This window comes from Micromesistius poutassou, assembly GCF_964030765.1.
Source record: "Micromesistius poutassou genome assembly, chromosome: 9".
Classification (NCBI taxonomy): Eukaryota; Metazoa; Chordata; class Actinopteri; order Gadiformes; family Gadidae; genus Micromesistius; species Micromesistius poutassou.
Window position 1 is genome coordinate 7,377,341 of NC_140279.1, and position 21,671 is coordinate 7,399,011.

The 21,671-nt window shown below is 43.8% G+C and overlaps 1 protein-coding gene across 1 annotated transcript; it reads right to left on the reverse strand.

Moving 5' to 3' along the window:
• Positions 1-6,659: 6,659 nt before the first annotated feature.
• dsc2l (desmocollin 2 like) lies at positions 6,660-20,433 on the reverse strand. The gene is made up of 16 exons (XM_084472663.1): positions 20,095-20,433; positions 19,218-19,308; positions 18,587-18,783; positions 17,457-17,591; positions 16,966-17,121; positions 16,586-16,730; positions 16,108-16,262; positions 15,592-15,726; positions 13,886-14,071; positions 12,229-12,476; positions 11,292-11,434; positions 10,789-11,010; positions 9,488-9,709; positions 8,533-8,642; positions 7,763-8,080; positions 6,660-7,434 (listed from the first exon to the last, which is right to left on the reverse strand). Exons 1-16 carry the CDS (start codon positions 20,242-20,244, stop codon positions 7,225-7,227), a joined length of 2,823 nt encoding a protein of 940 aa, XP_084328789.1. The 5' UTR covers positions 20,245-20,433; the 3' UTR covers positions 6,660-7,224.
• Positions 20,434-21,671: the final 1,238 nt, after the last annotated feature.

The window sequence follows — 21,671 nt, forward strand, 5'->3', positions numbered from 1 at the left end:
AGCAACTCTCGCAATGAGGTGTTTATCCATAACAGACAATTTTAAATTACCTTATTCTTGCCTTCTGACATTCTTGGTTGGCATGGTTATGGTAATTGAGCCACCTGGACCAGGTTTCAGCACCTAATGTGCATGAAAGGTCATGCTTAGGTCAATGCAAAAATATGAGACATGGCATGGTATGACATTGGCTACCCCACTGATAGCCTTCATAAGGAATGCTATACTTAATAGTTCCTGTGAACCGAGGTACTTCTACTGCATTTAAAAATTATTCTCTAACAGAGAGGTCTGAGCGTTCGCCATCTCTTAGCAAAACTATAAAAAATACATATTGAGGCTAGCCTTCTAATTAACATAAGGACGAACGTAATGACTTTTGATGAAACGTAATTTTAATCCTCTGTGGTATTTTCCCAGGTAAATCTTAAGTCTATATTGGTGTGGGCGGAATGGTAAAGAAGCCACGCCTATAGTCTGATTTATCTCAGAACCATCAATCGTGTTGTGTATGATGTTGTGTTAACCGCTCTGTGTGTAGAAGACACACTGGTGTACAAATATGTGGTCCAATAAATAAGGTCTAAATAAGGCATAGACAAAGCTAATTTACATATTTTAAAATGAAAATAAATCAACCATATGAGATGGTTAACAAAACCAAACAAGTACGGAATAAGGATTAACTCAATTTAAAGGGATGTGGTTTACTATGGAGGTAGATTTGTGTCTTTATTATGCAATCAAACAGAATAGGTTTGAGAGCAAAACTTTCCACACTGCAATCAAAAAATGTTTTATTGCAAGTAAAATAAATGTGATTAAAAATGTATTAATGGGAATCCAAAAGTTTTGTTTGCAAATCCTAAAGTTTTGTTTGCGAATCCAAAAGTTTTGTTTGCGAATCCAAAAGTTTTGCTTGCGAATCCAAAAGTTTTGCTTGCTGTTGAGCTGAATCTCGTGGGCGGGACCTACGCCGAAAGATGTAAGACACGTCTCTATTGGCCAATTGTCTCAATCGGAGTGACAGCTTGGCAACTCCGCTCCCGAGTCCCGCTCGGTCTCATCATGGACTTCAAAACTCCGTCTCTCGTTACTAACTGTGGATGTTGTCAAGCTGTCACTCCGATCAAGACTGGCCAATAGAGATGTGTCTTACATCTTTCGGCATCTTTTGGATTTGCAAGCAAAACTTTTGGATTCGCAAACAAAACTTTTGGATTTGCAAACAAAACTTTTGGATTCGCAAACAAAACTTTTGGATTTGCAAACAAAACTTTTGGATTCCCATTAATACATTTTTAATCACATTTATTTTACTTGCAATAAAACATTTTTTGATTGCAGTGTCGATAGTTTTGCTCTCAAATCTATTTTTTGATTGCAGTGTGGAAAGTTTTGCATATTCTGTTTGATTGCATAATAAAGACACAAATCTACCTCCATAGTTTACAAAGGGTTTTAACACGAGCTGCAACGAAGAAACGGACCGGAAACAAAACAATTCAGACCAACAAATGTTGGTCTGAATTTTCCTTGCCACAATAAAAGCAAGTCAGGTAATTAATCAAATGTGTTATTGTCTGTCACTGTCACAGACAGTGACAAAAAATATAATATAAAATATAAAAATACCTCCACTTTATAAACAGTTCTTTCCCACCAGCAGGAGGCATGTGTGCTGTGGTCTCTGATTTGCATTAATATGAAGAGAACTGGCACTCTCGCCTTTTTGGATTGGATCAGGGATTTAAACCAACGTGATTGGATAATCTCCGGCAATCCCCTCATTAATATTCATGATTCTTCCGGATTCCGCCTACGAAAAACACATTTGCTTGCGGCAACACATCTGGTCCATGCGAGGGCGCTCGCCGGTGAGTGCAGAATGAATGGGAGTCGACGGGGTTTCACCCTCAAATTCCACTTTTCTCAGGGTGTAATTTTTTGTCAAGTAATTTGAAAGTCACATTCAAAAGGGGGGGCTGTTGTGTGTGAAAACAATGAAAGAATCAGGATAGCCACGCCATGTTCTGCTGTACTTCAACTTCAACAATACCGTAAAACCCTGTCATGGAGACATAATATTTTCCCCCCTCCCCAGGGGAGACACAGCTCACACAATATAACACAAATAATAAATAATTACAAGGCTATTTCAAACCTGACCTAAAGTGCCTTTAAATACTAGACTCGGAAACTGGAACAGTCTGGATGAGCTTTGGACTCGCAACACATATTTCCTGAACGGTAGTAGGTAAAATTATTAAGATTAAAATTCTGCAACATAGTCCCTGAGTTAGCCCGGTTTGGCGTGGGCACGAACTGGTCGTGTTACAGGATTAACTGGGCCTCCAGAGTCAGGATCAGGATCTCGGCTGACCTCCAGGTCTGCCACGGTACGTGGGGCCACTTTGCGGAGGCGGCGTGCATTCCACCGTGTTCTGTCTGAAAGGCGAAAGGTGGCAGGTCCCAGTTGCTCACTCACCTGGAGAGGCGCTGACCAGAATGACAAGAGCTTATGGCCCCTTGTGGGCCTCCGGACCCTGACCCAGTCCAGAATGGTGAAAGCTGGGTGTTTGGCCCTGTGGGACCAGTCAAAGCGCTGTTTAGTTGCCTGCTGTCGTGCCGAGATTCGGTCGCATAGCTGGGCAGCTGTTTCCCGCTGGGCCCCCTGAGTTGTCAGGTGAGCAAGAACACGCAGGCGATCCAGGGGCAGTGATAGCTCACGCCCCAACATCAGGAGTGCTGGTGAGCTGTCCGTTGTGGTATGTTGAGTAGCTCGGTAGTGCAGCAGGGTCCGCAGAAGTGCTGCTGAGAACTGAAATCCCTCTGCTAAGTGAGCTCTGATACCGTTCTTCAACATCTGATTCATGCACGCCACACCCCCATTCGCCTGAGGGCTATAGAAGGCCGTGCGTATGTGTCTGATTCCCTGCTCACTCAGAAAAGTCGTGAACTCCGCAGCGATGAATTGCGGCCCATTGTCTGTGGTGATTGTCATGGGCATGCCCCAACGAGCAAAAAGCACCTCTAGAAAGTCAATGACCACCTGTGTGGTGACCAACCTGGTAGAGACTGCCTCTGGCCACTTCAAGTACAGGTCATAGGCTACGATGAGAAATCGTTAGTGATGTGGGACACCACGGAGCTCACCACAAATGTCCATTTGGATATGCTCCCAAGGCCCAGCTGGCCACTGCAGTGGCTGAAGGGGAGGAGCTGGAGGGGGGCCAGTCTTTCCGCTCACCAGGCAGGCTGTGCAGTCTCTCACCATAGCCTCAACATTGCCATCTATGCCTGGCCACCAGACCACTTCCCGGCAGCGCTGCTTGACCTTTACAATGCCGAGGTGGCCTTCATGAGCCATGGACAGGACTGTCCGTAAGGCGGAGGGTATGAGGGTATGTGCGATGGCCCCTTGCAACGCAGTGGTCGTTCCAGCAAAAAAAAACATCTTTAAAGCAGCGCCAGACTGTCTGGTAGGCCAGAGGCTGGGGGCCACCCGGCGTGGATGAAAGTGTGAAGCCGTGAAAGCACTGGGTCCTGTTCAGAGGCCTGTTGGAGCTCTTGAAGTGACACTGTTGCCTCGAGAGGGGAGTGGAGGAGCTGGATTCGGGTCTACAGCTGGAGGTAGCGTGGAGCGTGACAGTAAGTCTTGCCACCACATTCTCCCGTCCCGGTGTGAACTGTAGTGTGAAATTGCCATCGGTGGATGCGCAGAGGCCTGTGCCCAGAACCGGACGTTGCGAGCAGGGCTGTGAGTGCTTGGTGGTCCGTCCGTAATGTGAATGAATGGCCATACACATACATATGCCACCGCTCACACGCCCAGACACAGGCCAGGGCCTCTCTCTCCCCCACGGAGTACTTCTGTTCTGCCGAATTAAGGGCTCGGGAGGCAAACGCAATAGGTTGCTCCGTGCCGTTGAGTCCAAGCCCATTGGGCGTCTTTTTTGAGGAGCAGCCGGAGAGGGGCAGTGGTGGAGGAGTACTGGGGAAGAAAGCGCAAGTAGTAGGCGGTCATGCCCAGGAAAGAGGCAATTTGGGCAGGGCTGGAGGGCATGGGCATCCGTTGAATGGCCTCCACGTTAGAATGAAGTGGGCTGAGGCCTTCTGGGCTCAGGCGAAACCCCACAAACGCCACGTCAGACACAGAGAAAATACATTTCTCCCCATTCAGTGTGAGGTTATGGGAGGCCAGTGTGTTGAGCACCCGTGTGAGTCGTTGGTCGTGGATGGCAGGCGTTGATCCATGTACCACTATGTCGTCCAGAAATATCACCAGCGAAGATGGTGGACATTATTTTCTGGAAGCAGCTGGGGGCAGAGCATAGCCCGAAAGGGACCCTGGTGTAGCGGAAGACACCTGCGTGTGTGACGAAAGCGGTGAGGTTACGACTGTCTGGGTGCAGATGTACCTGCAGGTAGCCTTGGTGGAGGTCAAGCTTAGAGAATATCTTGGAGCCGTAAAACTGAGAAGTCAGTTCCTCTGCCGTGGGCAGCGGGTATTTGTCAGGTACGACGGCCTTGTTCACCGCCCTCAGGTCCACACATACACGCAAACCCCCTGACTTCTTCTTCGCAATGACCAGATTAGAGATCCAGGGCGAGGCGTTGACTGGCTCAATGACACCTATTTCTAACAGCTTTGTCAGCTCTGCTGTGACATCATCGCGTAGTGCCAGGGGAATGCGGCGGAGAGGCTGTATGACCGGGTGTATATCCGTGTGAAGGAGAGGCTGATGGGTGAAAGCTGCGATACAGCCTAGGCCAGAAAAGAGTGCTGACCATCGCTGTTCCCATGGTGAGCTGACCTGGAGAATCGTAGCCCCACAGCTATCCATGAATGTGAAGCCCAAGCTGGTGATGAGGTCCAGCCCCATGAGGTTAGCTCCATGCCGCGCCACTTGAAAAGTAAAGTTAGCCAGGGATTTGTTGCCATGGCGCACTGAACAGCTGAGGGAGCCCACTAAGTCGATCTTTGAATTGCCATATCGATGGAGAACAGCCGAAGACGTCTGCAGCGTGATGCAGGGCAGGAAGCGCTTGACTGTAGCCCAATTGAGAAGAGATAAAGCCGCTCCGGTATCCAGCAGCAATGGTACACAGACCCCATCTAATTCCACTGTGCACGTCTTGAAGGACACACGGGCATAGCTGACTGAGTGTATAGGTGTTGGGGCTGACGAGCTAGCCCCAGCCTGTCGTGGGCCTGTCCGTGGGCCGACCACAGCCAGTGCAGAACGACAGACTTTGGCAAAGTGGTTGTCTTTCCCACAGCGCTGGCATGTTTGTCCCCTGGCAGGGCATGTTGGGGCTCTGCTCATGTGTGAAGAGGAGCCACAGTTGCCACAGCTGCGACGTGGTTGGCAACGTGTGTGGGCTGTGTAGTTTATCCCTGGGTCCGTGTCTGATGATGCAAGGCTAGGTGAGCGCCCAGGATCTTCCACATACTGAGTAAAGGCGGGCTGAGAGGAAGCGCAGGAAGCTAGCTGTGACGTCAGCTCTGTAGCTTTTTCGATTTGCAAGGCTATTTTCAGCGCTTTTTTAAGTCAGGTCGTCCGGTGACATAAAGTATTTGGGTGGTTTGCATGTTCTGCAAGCTGGTCCCTTATCATTTCATCCTCCATATCACCAAACTTACAGAAGACAGCTGCGGAGGTCGGCTACGTAGTGCTGTACTGACTCACCCGCTTTTTGCTTGCGTTGCCGGAAGACTATCCGGTGGAGAATTACAGTCTGTGGAGCCGCAAAGTGCGCTTTGAGTGGTCTCATAGCATCCTTATACTTTTTCGCCTGTTCCAGGGTTCTGAATATGCGCTGTCCTTCGGTACTGAGGCAATGGACGAGGAGTGCTCTCCGTCGCGGGTCGCTAGCTTCGTTCCAGTCGAGAGCTGCGAGATAATTTTCAAACGACTCCAGCCAATGAATCCAAAGTACCGGAAGCTCGCCTGGTAGTGCAAGGAAAGGTGTAGGTGGTGGGAGTGCAAGCTCCATCTTCATCGCCAATGTTGTGTGTGAAAACAATGAAAGAATCAGGAGAGCCGCGCCATGTTCTGCTGTTTACTTCAACTCCTTCAAACATACACACAGACCGGAACCCAGCATCGGTCCTATCAAAATACGGGCATACCGTAAAACCCTGTCATGAAGACATAACAGGGGCTAGGATAATACCTTCGTGGGGTAAGGCTTCTGCAGGAGAAAAGAGGAAAATGGTAGTGGAGGAAATACATAGACAGGAGGAGACTGTAAGATGTACTAAGGCAGTGTCACAGGCAAAACAAGGGCAGTGGGTGAACTGGGAGGGAGTGGAGAAGAAGAAGATAAAATGGAGAGATCTATGGAGCATGGAGGCTAGCAGGATCAAGATAGGTGCTACATATGATGTGCTCCCATCTCCCCAGAACTTAAATCAATGGTTTGGTGAGGATGAGACATGCACGAGACGTGTGAAAGAAATACATTTAGCCGTCTCACCCCATAGACCCCCATTCAATCTGCACTCATGCAATCACCCACAGTGGAATTCTAATGGAACTGCAACCAAGTTCGATACAATGGGGCTCAATGGAGAGTGCCAAGGCTCTCCGTAGACGGGCTCTGATAGATGAAGATTCTCACATGTGATATGGATCAATATCTGTTTGCAAATGTTCAAAAACCTTATAGCTTTATTAACCACTCATTTGGGCATTAATACATTTTTTGGTTTAGTAAAAAAGATACTTAAAAAAAATCTAAACATCCACACCTACCCACCCACATCTACTTAAAGCGAATGAATCCTGAAAATATTTGTTAATATTCCTGATTAAAATTCCAATGTTTACAGCTTTGTGGTACAATCAAAACAGAGGCCAATTAACAAGCCAAAGAGAAATGGTTATTTTTCTGTTGGTAGTCTGTTATGAATGAACTATTTTTTAGGCAAGATGGACTCCCAAATCAGTCAGATACCCTGATTGGTCAGAAATGAGCCAGTCTGAAATCAAAAGGGTCTCATAAAGAAGCAGTCTGTCAAGTGGAATGGATATTCTCACAAACTAATAGCTGACAAGACAACAAAAGCATTCTAACAAATGACACTCAAATGATAGCTCCTATACCTTACCTGCTGCGCCTTTAAGTCAATGAACCTAAAGCTTCTTTAGTACAAACATCACACAGATTAATTTTCATTTTCTGAGACGATAACGATTTTGAATGCTTGGAGGTCACTCATTCCCTGGACTCTTTGCTGAGGCAGATATTGGCCAACGTCTTAAACTTTGGCCCAAGTGAGTCTAGGAAGTCCAGGCCGTCTTGGTCGCCCATTTCACTGCAGCAGCCTACCGAGCCAGCGGCCGATCCCTCTCCTTCATACTGGTAAGCGTGAGGTGAGTCGAGTGTGTGACACACCTCCATCTCCCCACCAAAGTAGTCGAGCTTCTGCAGGGCAGAAGAGTGACAATGGTTACTTTGCATAAATGAATAACGTTTACAAACCTGTACGTGTATACACACACACACACACCGCACAAACGAAAAAGTGTAATGTGTCTATTCCTGCATACCACCCTCGAGGCTCTTACACACTTAATGTATGTAATGTATGTTGTACGCCCAAGCACTCAATGTACGCACTTATTGTATATTGTACGTCCTTGCACTTAAAAATAGTACTTAGCATTGTACCTGCTAAACGTCCCAAATGTTTATTTAAAAAATGTAAATGGTTGTTTCTCGTTAAACTTGAAAAAAGAAGGTAGGGAAATACCTCGTCCAGGTACAGCTTGTTGGTGTCCCAGGTGTTGAGCAGGGAGTGGTTGGCCTGCTTTTGGTACAGCGAGTCTGAGTAGTTGGCGCTGCCCCGGTACTGTCCACCTGAGGTGTAGAAACTGTTCTGATGATGCACCGAGTTAGACATGAAGTCCCGGCGACTGGACTGGTACACCTGCTGCTGGCCCATGGTCTGTTGAGTCATCCCACTCATGTCACCCGCTGACACGTTCTGGTTCCGGTCCAGTAGCCCCGTCCCCTTGGCGGAGCTGTCGATCGCATCCACAGTAGGAATCATGAGCAGATTAGCTGATTTCTATTGAGGAAAAGAGAAGCCATGTTTTTGCATACAGATAGCGAGAAATCTTGTGCTAATGTTGTTTTTCCGTTACCTTCAGACCATTGGTCCAGACAAGACATTAATAAAAATATTCCATCTACATCTAATGTTAATTTATACATGAAAAATGTATATGCTATGTTAGATAAAGATTCCTTGTACAGCTCAGTTGTCATCTGCAACAGCCCCAATCTGATTAGAGAATGTGGAGATAGCAAAAGCCTGAACAGCAATAAAGCCCTAAATGAGAGTGAAGCGTCTCCCAGATGTCTGCATTAATAAAAATGCAGCTAGCGGGCGAGGAGGCGCCCCCGAACAACACATTCTCGATGTTCATGGGTCGTTGGACCCGTTACCCATCAATCCCTAAGATGGTTTATCTTAGCTAGTTGTAAGTGCTATGCCTTTGGGATAAGATGCATGCCCACCACTTCCTCGCCTGGAGCTTCTGTGTTGGAGTGTAGAAGCATGCCTCCGCTGGAATCATCTATGTACATCTTCTCTCCCCTTGAGTTGCAGACAACCACAAAGAGGAGGCCTATATGGTAGAGAGAAACAGTGTGTGGGGATGCAGTTAATATACTAGCTGTAAAAACTCCCCCAAAAGTGTGTTTGGGACCTTTTAGAATAAGTGTATAGTATGTGTAGTGGATAATAAGATACATTTATTGAGGAGCCCCTTAAATATATACCATACATCTATCAATCAACACTCTTAGTATGTAATTTGAAGCCCCCCAACCCAAAAACCATAAACGTGTCATACAAGTATGTTTGGTATGTAAATCATTAGTTTTGCTTGTTCATATTGATTCTGCACATAAAACAATTACAAGTCGGAGAAGATAAGCATATTCAAAATGTTCTGTCGTTCCATTATGGGTGTATATGTACAAACCTGTAAAAAAAATGTTTTCTCTAAACCCTTAAGGCTTTACTTTACTAGTTTGCATCAGGATATGATTTCTAGTTCTTTCTAGTTCAACTGTTGCACTGAAGCTACTTTAGAGCACGCCAAAACATGCCGTATGGCAGAAAGCTATGCGTTTTCATATGTGCAGGAATGTCCTTGTATTGGTTAAGTAGTATAGAAAGTCCTAGTATTGTTTATGTAGTACATAAATACCTAGTATTGGTTTAGTAGTATAGAAAGTCCTATTATTGGTTAAGTAGTATAGAAAGACCTATTATTGGTTAAGTAGTATAGAAAGTCCTAGTATCGGTTAAGTAGTATAGAAAGTCTGAGTATTGGTTTAGTAGTATAGAAAGTCCTAGTATTGGTTTAGTTGTATAGAAAGTCCTAGTATTTCTTTCGTATTGTAGTGATGGAGGAAGTTGTGTCCCTATTGTCCGAAGACATGCGTGTTATTCCGTCACACTCACAGAGCAGTAGCAGCATGGCCAGAGCCAGCAGCAGGGCCAAAATGCCCCACACTCCCATTCCGACCGAACTCCTGGCGGCTTCACACTGTCCCCCCACGCACCGACACACTTTCATGGTCACCACTTGGACGTCGCCATTGTCCTGGAGGTCCGCGATGCGCATTTCCACCTCGTAGTCCCCCCGCGGCATGTCCACGGCCTGCTCCAGCACCACAGAGATGTCTGGAGGGAGAGGAGGAGACAATAGATCTCTAGAAGAAGTGGATATTTCCAGGCAACCTCCAGAGGGAGGCGAGTCATACAAGATAATAGTAGTCTGGTGTAGTAATACCTCATTGAATGATTAATCTGCCAAAGTAGATGTAAAGCCCCCCTCCCCCAAACAACACTGCCAATTTCAGCCTTGACATGGTGGCATCTCTGAGAAACGTATAAAAGGTGAGGCTGTCCGGCTGGATACACAGCAGGCATACACTCGACTCCTATTATTACGTTTCGATTATTTTGATTGCTGGTCTAATGAGAGAAGTTAGGTGGTGGAGAGGGAGTTTAAAAGCCAGGATAATAAGAGCTAACCATAATGTGCATTTTATGAAATATATATGGTGAAAGTAAGAACTAAAATTACCTAAAAGAGTGAAAAAGAAAGAAATGGGAACTAGAGGTATGACAAAAAAGAGTTCAAGAGAAGAAAGAGGCAGAGGATGAGTGAATAAGTGTGTGTGTGTGTGTGTACATGTATATATATATATATGTTAGTGCTGTCAGTTAAACGCGTTATTAACGGCTTTAACGCAAACCCATTTTAATGGCGTCAATTTTTTTTAGCGCAATATTAACGTGATGGACAGTGTCACATTGTGTGAGAGATTATTTGCTCGAAGTGTGAATGACTGCTGCTCCAAGTGAGAATGTGAGTGTAAAAGTGAACACTACAGTATATGCCAATGTTGTTTTCAATAAAAAAAACATTTGCACAAAGCATGCCGATCCACTTTTCCATGGACAAAAATAAATCAAGTTACATTTAGAATAGATAAAAATGTGTGATTGATTGCAATTAATTGCGAGTTAACTATGAGATTAATGCGTTTAATCTGGATTCAATATTTTAATCGTTTGACAGCACTAATATATATATATATATAGGGATGTGCAGAGACCCCAGTATTTGTATCTTTTTTTTGGCAGCAAAATTATTTGTATTCGAATAAAAGTGGAAATAGGTGTAAATAAGGCGACACGCATTGAAAGTTAATTAGAGAAATTCAGTAAATCATGTGTTATTTCATTGTACTCACTCTTGGCATCTCTCAGCCTCCATTTTTTCGGTGACTCTCCAGAGAGTTGGAAGTTGAAGGGACTGGAGTAAGGCAATAGGTCTGCATCGTGTGCTACCACGGTAACCGAACCCCTCTTTCCTTCCTCCTCACACAGCACTAGAACCCGATCCAGCAGCTCAGGCACATTGTCATTAGTGTCCTCAATCAGCAGAGTAACCATGCCCATGCCTGACTTAGAACCTGAGACACAAAGTGAGGGTTACAATCGGTTACATACCAGAAAACCCTACACGTTTTTGCATTATTTTATTTTTTATGGTCCTGTTAAAATATATTTTTCTGGTTTTCAATGTAAACCACATTTGACAAGTTCAATTTTATACAAAATCATCTTCTATAACCACCGTGGTAGAAGAGGCCAGATACCCACTGTTTATAACCTCAACACAAAGTGTATTTTCTTAAGTACATTACTTCTACAATCCACATGTAGTGAGAGAGAAGACTTTTTCAGCACTCACTCGGGTCAACAGCATTGACGGTGATGTTGTACATTGCATTGGTCACCAGGTCAGACTCCAGGTCTATGAGGTTGGTGACCTTCAGCTCCCCTGTTTCCTCACCCACACTCAGCCAGGAGCCAGGGTCAGACACCTTGAGGTATCTAAATGCATGCAAAGCACACACACACACACACACACACACACACACACACACACACACACAAAGGAATATGTGTCTAGCATTAAAGACTGACTATGTTGCTTTAAATCAAAATTTTCAAAACCATAAGACTTACTAAGTTACTCACTAACTTGAAAAGCACTATATTTAAGCAATAGATCACGACAGGCTGTGGTATGTTCTCATTATACCACAGTGGTATAATGAGAACATTTCACTGACTGAAGTGATCTATTGCTTTTATAAAACGTTATGTAAGTATGGCGAAATGAAAGTCATAGACACCCTAAATTTTGAAAAAGCGAGAAAGTCGGAAAAGCATTCTTTTTAACAAATACAAAAAAGTAGTCCCTCCTGGCTGCTTGCAAAGTGTACGGCGGTTGCAATGCAACACACTGTAGCGTCCTTCAGAGAGAAGGCTAGAGACGGTAGCTTGGTTTGCCGGCAATTTAGCCTACTATCAAGTTCACTCACCGTGTGCCTATTGCTTTACAACATTTCCACCCTCTCCAGCAATCAACATATTTTTAGGCTTCAGTGAACTATGCTATTGCTTTTATATATAAATAAACAACAGTTCAAGTTAGGCAAGGAGTGATACTGAACTCTGTAAACGGAATGGGCGTCATAGCTGTGTGTATACGCTCAATATACAACAGTTGGGAACCAATCAGATCGCTTGATTTAAGCCACCCGTTTTATAAAAAGCAATAAATTATAGATTGTTATTATTATTTTATTCCTTCCGTGCATGCCTGTTTCACCACAACGTACCTGATGCCGGTGTTGCTCTTGGTCTCTGGGTCCAGAGCCATGTAGGAGCCTATAATAGTTCCAATGGGAGTGTTCTCCCTCACCCGGATCACTTTGTTGAGCGGGGAAAACTCAGGGCCCTCGTCCACATTGCTCACGCTCACCTCCACGGGGATGGAGTTCCAGGAGGTTAGGCTGTTCACCAGCGGAACCTCGTTCTGGGCAGACACTATCAGTGCGACCAACCTGCCCTTCTCGTAGTCCAGAGGCTGTCGGTGGCATAAGGTGGGGTACAGCTGAAAAAGTTTCTGCACCAACTATTGAAATAACGTGTTCTAATAATGTTATTGAGTGGGGAAATATTAAAGTGGATCTGTAGAAATAAATGTATAAAATAAAACGCCAAAAAAAAAGATAGGCGAAATTAAGAAATCTGCCAAGTTACTCAAATCCCAAGAATGCAAACTATTACCAGAATAAGAATTGCATGCAAATGTGAAATGGTCAGGTGAGGTCAACTCAACAGGGATATGCTAGCTGTGTCTATGTGAGAGATTTGTCACCAAGCCCCTGCAATCACATTGGATAATTTCTAATAATAACAGTCTAGCTATTACACCCTGGTGGCCATCTTATCTCACCATCTCATTTGCATGAGCTATGCTGCACACGTAGACACATGCCGCACACACACACACACACACACACACACACACACACACACACACACACACACACACACACACACACACACACACACACACACACACACACACACACACACACACACTTTTACGAAATGTAACTCAAAGCATCCACATACACATGTAAGCTAAAAGCCACTGCAGAAATCGAGATTGCATATGTGGTGTGTATGAGATTGGCCAATGCATGTAATTGGCAAACATCATACACATACATACTGCACACATCCATGTATGTGACCACAAACAATTCACATATTTCTGACAGCTCTATGTGGAACTCAGCTGCAGGAGCTGAGCTTAACAGCCAGAATCCCTGAGACACTGACAATGATTTATTGTGTTTACACCGTGGTGTTGGTGAAGATCTCTTTGTTGTCCTCAGTGGCTATAACAATCTAGACCCAATGATAGAGAATCGGACGGATCATTTTACTCAATTTGTTTTTTATGTAGCGGTTGAATGTCATCCCTTGCCACCAAATTGAACCACTGAGAAAATATAATAAATATAATCTAAACACACTTGTCCTAAAATTACTATTTGCTGACCCATCCTGTTTCAAACAAGGGCTTGTAAATAACATGATTGTGTTGCAATATTTAAAGCTGGGAATAGGGTTAGGCAACGGTCACTCAAGTGTAAGATCTTACAATACAGGTGCTTATTTTTGGGGTGCATCACACTTGGCTATTTTCCTATATATTGTTGTGAATCAACTGTTTTGCCAAACATTTGCAGAGAAGTTTAACAATTATTGTCGTATATATATCCAAATTAGAACCCACCCAGAACAAAAACTCCCAGAGCAATGGTGTCAGTGGTCCAATTTTTCAACACAGTTCATGAGTCGGCGTTGCAGACCACGTTTCTTTTCACAATAAGCGTATTCACATACATTTAACAGTATAAATATTTGTACTGGAGTATAGGTGCTATGCCTACATAACTTGAAATGAGAATTCTGACTCACTTTGACAACATAAAGTAGTCCCTCGTTGGTTGTGGGGTCGGTGTCCATCCTAAAGTCATTGTTTTCATTTCCATGGGTGATCACAAATTTGGCCTTCCAGTTTTGGGTATTCACTTCATCCCTGTCCTCCACAGGTATCCTTAGAACCAACACATCAGCTTTGTTCTCCTCTACATTGGCCTTGAGCTGTCCAAATAAACAAACAAACACTATTGTAAATTGAAAATACAATGTAATGCATTCGGGACAGTGACGGACTGGACGGTCTGGCATTTGGGCAGATGCCAGAAGGGCCGCGTGGGCCGTTTGGGCCGGTCAATCACGGAGCGGCCCCTTCATCGCAACGGCGGCCCCACATTATCTCTCGGCACACTATCAAGCATAAATAGTGTGCATTGACGGTCTTTTACTGCTATCTCACGATGCCAAATTCCCCCCCCCCCCGTCAACAATCCTGTCCCCCCGTCCCCCCCCTCAACAATTCCATCCACGGGGCCTGTTATAATGTGCAAATGCCAGGGCCGTTTTTGGATCCCAGTCTGTCACTGATTCGGGATGTAGATGAATTTTGATATTCTTTAGAGATGAACTCTGTGATTAACGGATCAGTTAAGTTAGCAAAGATGGCAATGACAAGCATCACATTTGCACTAGGCCATATTTTTTAACGTATGGAACAAGCTGTTCTAGTTGGATGTAAGATAAGGTTATGGTAAGCGACCTGACAGCCTCCAACCATAACCAGGTATGTAGCACACAACCATTACACAGTTTTTATATAATAAAAGCTGTAATGACCAACACAAAACTAAGCCTGCAGATATTTCAGAAAAAAATTAATCAATTATTTAACCATTAATTAACCATTATTTGAGCAAATATGAAATACATGGAATTTTGTTCAAATTAATCTGTAGCGGCAGATAGTAACACCAATAATAAGGAAACATAAAAACATAAAAATATATATGTCTAACAGATATATAGCTAACAGAAGATATGTTTCAGATAAGTGTGTGAACAATTCCAGATTTCTAGCAGTTATTGCATATTGATGATTATAAAGCATTTTCATATGCATTGAATGAAATCCTAAAATGATACTTCACATTTTGTATGATTTTTGTCCTGTCCTGACAATTAATTTGACATGAATAAAATGATTGGATGGGCTAGCAGTTTGTCTAACTACCTATCTGTGCCCACTCTGCCGGTGCACCCATTGAGCATGACCGGAGTCATCCACAAGGCTAGGCAGATATGTTGCTACAGCTAAAGGGAGTTAGTCATGTCTTTTGGGGAGTGGCTTTGGAGGGAGGCCAGAGGGGAGGATACTTTCAGTTGTATACTTTCAAAATGTAGCCTATTCTGGCTGGTTTCTCCAAATGGCCTACCCTACCCTTTAAAATGAAAAGTTTCACTTTGCTCCATTTTACAATCCTGTGACAAGCTGTACAGGTTTTTTCTTACTTTGTGCACACACAAAACCCCACCCTTCACAATAATCCACTCATAAACCCATGAAGCCACTGATTAACTGACCTTATCCTTATCCTTGTTATCTTGTTTCACAAATAAATACTTATGATATGATGTAATTCCCTGTTTCATTTTGTTACAACCAAGAGCCGGGTGGTAACAAATCCACAGTCTCGTTTGATAATGTATGATGCATGACCAAAAGGAGAAATAACTTAATAACTTACAATGGTTTCTGTGAAGGTGGGAGGATTGTCGTTAACGTCCACCAGTGTGATGGTGGCTATGGCGGTGTTGAACAGACCACTCTTTGCTCCATTCATATCTCGAATTTCAACAGTAACAGGAATCGTGGCTTGGACCTGAAATGTGATAAAGCCAAGTCAACTAGGTCATTGTTTTTAGTTTTTAGCCCTATACCTCAACTATACCCATAAGAACGCCGTGACTCCAAAAGACGTTCTGCATTGTCTAAAGTTATATCATGCTTGAGCCTGGTTAGTATGCGCTATCCCAAACATTTGTCATAATCGCAGTCTCCTATTTATCAAGTTGAGCTATTGCACATTTGCGCGAACATGTGGATCAACTCAATTCTGACAATATTCATAAACGAGTAATGTATGGTCTTTCAACAATTCAACAATGGTTGGTGCCCCTGGGCACGGGCCCAAGTGCCCTCATAGCCCTAATCCAGCCCTGCTAAGGGCTATGTCACTTCATAAGAATGTGGTGCTTCCAACCTCTCTGTCTAAGGTGCCAGACTTCGTGGTGATCTTTCCAGATTGGGGATGAATGTTGAAAAGCTGGTTTTCAGTCAGCAAGCTGAATTTAATCTGCGTGTGAGGAGTTCCTGCCTCATCTCTGTCTGTGGCAGTCACGACCCCGACCGCTGTATCTGAGAGAGTTCAAAAGACAGGCCGAGACTCTTGACAATTGGAATGGAAGTAGTAGATTACCTGCGGCTGAAGAATTGGTGTATTGTATTGTATGGCGCATTTTTACCAGGGAACAGTTCAGTGAACAAAATATATTTAACAAAAAACCTGCAAAATATATTGTGCCATTTCTGCATAATAATGTTTTGAGCATCATGGAGGTGATTTATCTTTAGCATGTTGTTGTTAAAACGAACACACAGGTCCAACCATTAGTTTCAGGTTTTTCCTCTGTTGAATATTTTCCATGAAAGTTGCAACAAGGGCTTTTAGCTCCACTGACCTGGTCTTGACTGTTCGACTACTTGAAACTCCAGGGGTCCTAAGAAGGTGGGGGGATTATCGTTGAGGTCCAACACCAAGACAGTGATGTCCAGGGGGCGGTCAGTCTCCTTCCCTGTCAATTTGTCAGTCACCCTGGCTTGAAACTGTACATAGAAGACACAAATGTCTCCTTTCAGAATAGAACACCCAGAATTAGAAGCAAACGCAGGCGCTATTAAGGATTCAATAAAGTTGTTATGACAACTAACTTAACGGCTGATCCTCCATTAGAAATGTCTACGTCTCCAAAGTCCTCAGTCTGACTAGTTTCCTGTTTGCTTCCATTGTGTGTATAGTAAATAAACAAGGATGCAGGCATCTATGGGTATATTTTCTCACCACCAGCTTAGGGTACTGCTCCCTGTCCACAGCACTGTGCACTATCACCATGCCTGTTTCACGAACCACCGAGAAAACGTTCATCGGGGGCTGGGTAACTCCTGGACCCTCGATGCTGTAGTACACTGTATAGTTCACAGACGAGTCCGACCCGATCTGACAATGGAGAAGAGAGGCGGTTTGTTGTTGCTGTCTGAAGACAGGCAGGTGATGCATTATTCTCAATACATCAATAGGATTAAAGAGCAAAACTATTTCAGAGGTCTAGAGAATCCAAGGGAGTTAGGGTGTGCGTGTGCGTGTGTGTGTGTGTGTGTGTGTGTGTGTGTGTGTGTGTGTGTGTGTGTGTGTGTGTGTGCATGTTTGATGAGCTGTTAGCTATTCAAACTAAGATAAAAAACAATTCAGTTATTCAGGTATTATTGAGAGATGGTAACAAGGGGAGAAAACAATATGAATCCAGGAGGTGAGGGAAACCTTAAGGGCCATACCAGCTCGACTTCTTTTGGGAAGGGAGGCGAGGCGTTTTCAATAATGTTGAAAGGCAGCGGGCTCCACCTTCTCTTGAAGCGCTTGTGAGCCTGGTTCCATGGAGCACTCTGTGCATGCAGAGTGTATTGCTGCAACTATGGGATGTGAAATGTAATGTAAGCATTTTCATGCTCCATCACGTTTTGACACACACTCTGAAGCTCTCTTCTGATCTGATATGTACTGACAGTTTGAAGGTAGCAAGACTTTGAAAAGAACAATCCTAAAAATGTCTGCTATATCCCTCGCTGCCTTTCTCCACCATTTAAGTGTTGCATTCACGCACCAGTGATTGACAGGCAAAATTGATTCCCGAACCCATAAAGTAAGAGATGCCCAAATTGCTCAGAAATTAGAGTCTAAAATCACATCTCATACAGAGGTAGGCTCAGAGTCAATCCTCAAAATGCATTTCACCCAATAATAGCTGATGGATGATTATGTCCTTTCTAACAAATTACACTCAAATTAGTTATATTAAATCAATCACCAACTGCTCTTTTAAATGCAATATATGTGCATCTTTCAGTGGACTAAAACCAACAGCTGTATTGTATCTAGATGTATCTCGATTAAAAACAAATGTTTTAAGAAGGGCACAACACACTCACGATCGCCAGCCTGTTTAGAAATAGGGTGTGGTTACGAGAACCCCCAGCTTGATATGAGAGTATCGACATTCATATATATGAAGTTATTATGCTGTTGCCACTATTGTTGTTATTCTCTTTCACCTTCCTATACGTTTGTGGACTTAAAGATGGGTGTGACAGATAGCAAGGGAGAGGTGCTAACATCAGCAGAAGGGTGGCAGAAGGGTGGCTGTAGGAAGGAGGTGGGGGCAATTCTTTCCCGGCATAACATCGATGATCATGGTGGTGATCGGACAGGCTATGCCCAGTAGCCCACAACACAGTTTTGATACTTCAGAAGCATATCCACCCCCCCTTGTTTTATATTGGTAAATGAGCGGTGAAGTGTGAGCTAAGAAAATATTTTGACAAAGCTCAGCAAACAATTGTAATTAATCTAGATGAATTTGGCACAGAATATGCCCCCCATTTGACCGGTTCTTGTTTTTTTACCTCACCTGTTCAGAATCTGGAATGAGCTGTACATCCACCCTCCGGGGTTGACCTTGCCCTGCCTTTACCCACACCCCAAATGACCTGGTTTTTGTCACCATGGAGACCACAGCAACCACTATGGTCCCATTAGTGTTCACCGTGAAGTGTGGGTCAGAAGAGAAAATTTGCAGTCCAACATCCCCACAGTGATCTAAAGGAACTGGCCAGGGAATCCAAGAAACAGAGACAATCAGGTTGGGGACTTACCAGGTCAAAATACAACTTCATAGATGCTAGACCATTCATAAACTATAACATGTATTACTTTCATGAGGATCCACAATAATTATATTGTTTTGATTTTCTAAATCAATATATACATCTGCTTGGGTGGGTATATATATATATATCATGACATGTGTGACCATTTTAGTTTGGAATACTGCTTTACCATACGCAAGTCCTAACAATATCGGATTACTTAAAAAAACGAATCTAGCTCAAAGCAACCATTAACAGCCCTCCACCCGACTATTACTACAACTAGTCAAAATGAATGACAGCCGTCTGTACAACCAAGACAAGAGCAGAGGTTGTGGTAGGTAGGTTGTGTGGACCATGGCATGACATGACAGTTTGGCATAGTGTAAAAACCTTGTGAGATGACATAGCCGGGGTCAATCTTCACTGGGACCTGGGCTCTGATGGAGCTTGGAAAACAGGACTGAGCAGGCTGAGCTAAGATCTATTTAGGGGAGGCAGAAAAAGATGGTGATTAAAGAATAATAATCACCATGATTTCATCATTCGTGATAGCCAAGCACCCACCAAAACGAAATGATCAAAGATCTTATAGATCGAATAACACACATTTTACGCCAGTATCATAATAAGCAATGTAATGCCGCATTCAGCAGGATTAACATGACATTTACTGTTTGTGCTAGTTTAAAGTATAATTAAATAATACATTCGCTTAGGAATCCTTACAATGCTCCAGTTTAAAAACATATCCTGGTTGTGTAAATTATTTAACAGTTTCTGAAGGGGGTTTTGTGCCATTGTATCTCGTAGATCTGGGTCTGGATAGAATGTGTGGCTGTGTGCTGAGAACATGATAAGGGACTTCACACGATGAATGAAGTAGAAACATGCAGTCTCTGCTAAAAGAGACGTCCACGCTGAGAATTTAAAATGAGGAGCGCTCCTTAAAAAGGGGCACTTTATTGGAGTTCAACATGTGTATTTGCTTACGTGCGTACGTACAAACGTGTGACGTGTAAACTAATGTTTTTCACTCATAGACCATGCATCAAACCACCCTTCCTCCTCTACTGATGTTTGTTTCTTCGTCTTTTGTCACCGAGCTGATCTAAAATGCATTTCCCACCACCCATTAACAGTAGAAACCATCCGAACCGGATACGTCGAATCGGACCAACAGCACCAAGTCGCATATAACGGTTCAGAAGAGCCTCCCTTTCAGGCCGCGAAACTTTTGGTGTATAATAATTGGCCGAGTTCCACTCACCGTGACGATCAGGCAGAGGCGGAATATGCCACCCGGGGCCATCGTGTCGCAACACTGGCTCCGAGTTGTTAGGCACCCTGAATCGGTGGTTGAAGGCAGGGCAAAGTCCTTTCGAGAATGGTGTTTTCCAGGCAAAAGCGCCGATTTCATCGGAGCTCAAGTAGCCTATAGGCCTACTCTGAGGGCGTGTCGACTCGAATCTGGGGGATATCTTCCCCCGTCAAAGTGAGTTTCACGTCTGACCGGTTTAAAAATGTAGCATAGTCCATGGGTCTGAGCTGGCCCACAGCTGATTGTAAAACAACTTGTAGACTGCACCCACCCAAGTGCGCCCGTGTGTGTGTGTGTGTGTGTGTGTGTGTGTGAGAGAGAGAGAGAGAGAGAGAGAGAGAGAGAGAGAGAGAGAGAGAGAGAGAGAGCTGGAATGATAAGAGAGAGAGCAATGGCTACTGGACCTTCGCTGAGTTTTTTTTTATGTGCTTCATTTACACAAACTTTTCAGAATATCACATCTGGAAATATTAATTTATTTTCTGTGAGTGGGGGAATCCTGGTCAGTTTCCCTTGTAGTCTCATGCCTGGTCAACACATTGTTTTCCTATGAGAAACAATGCACCTACCTCGTCTGAAAGAGTCACAGATCTGACCAACACAATGGAAATCTATTAATAGCAATGTTCCAGTATCCACCGGCCAGCCTCTTACCAGAAGTCTAACACCTGCAGTACTGTTCAGTACAGTATTATTCACTGGTTTTTGCATTTTTTGCATTAATTGTTGCTTGCAATAACTGAGACGCCTTGCACAAAAGCGTCTGTTTTTCTGTATAAGTACCATTTTGAGAATGTTGATGTTTGAAGTTCAGCAGGTCTCTCTCAGTGGGCCAGAAGGGGACACTCTGCTACTTCACGGCTGATAAGGACACATTCCTCAGTCATGAGTTCTTCTTTTAGTAAGAATCCTTTGCAATAATTGGGGGAAGATAACTGAAGAGACATCAACAACTGGTTTGGGTTCATTTGAGTTCAAACAGGAAGTCGACCACCATACCTCATGCTGCAATGACTATTTTGGCTACAATCATTTCCTGAATAAATGCAGGGTCATCAATTCAAACGTATAATTCCCATTAGTCCTATTTTCCCTATAGCCCTTTTGTAATGTTTGAACACAGCACATCTCTGTCTCAGTTGTCTCTGTTGAGCAGAGGAGGACAGGCCTTCTGTGAGTTCTGGAGGATTATAAAAGTGTGTTCCAGGACTGCCATCGGCTGCCTGCCTGGCCAATTCTGCAGCAGTTTGAATTGAATTGATAAATGAATGAAGGAATATTGAACATTCATGCGGTTATATAGGTCAGTCTGACTCATCCACAGGACCATTATTTATTTGTAGTCTGTCCCTGCTGTTGATCCTTACACCACTTAAAAGGTTTGTTTCCAAGGACACCAGAGATAATGAATGGTTGAACACCATGTGCTGCATAATATGCTCACATATCATCCTCATGGTTGATGCTTGCATGACAATATTACAGTGAGCTTTTCAAAGCGTTTCTTTAGTTAGGTAAAAATGTTC

Excerpts from the sequence above, each read along its gene's own strand:
- dsc2l (XM_084472663.1), bottom strand. The coding sequence starts at position 20,244 with ATGAAATCGGCGCTTTTGCCTGGAAAACACCATTCTCGAAAGGACTTT. Across the intron at positions 17,592-18,586 it reads TCATTCCAGATTCTGAACAG|TTGCAGCAATACACTCTGCA; the intron begins GTGAGGTAAAAA and ends CACATCCCATAG. Across the intron at positions 16,731-16,965 it reads AGCAGTACCCTAAGCTGGTG|TTTCAAGCCAGGGTGACTGA; the intron begins GTGAGAAAATAT and ends TTCTATGTACAG.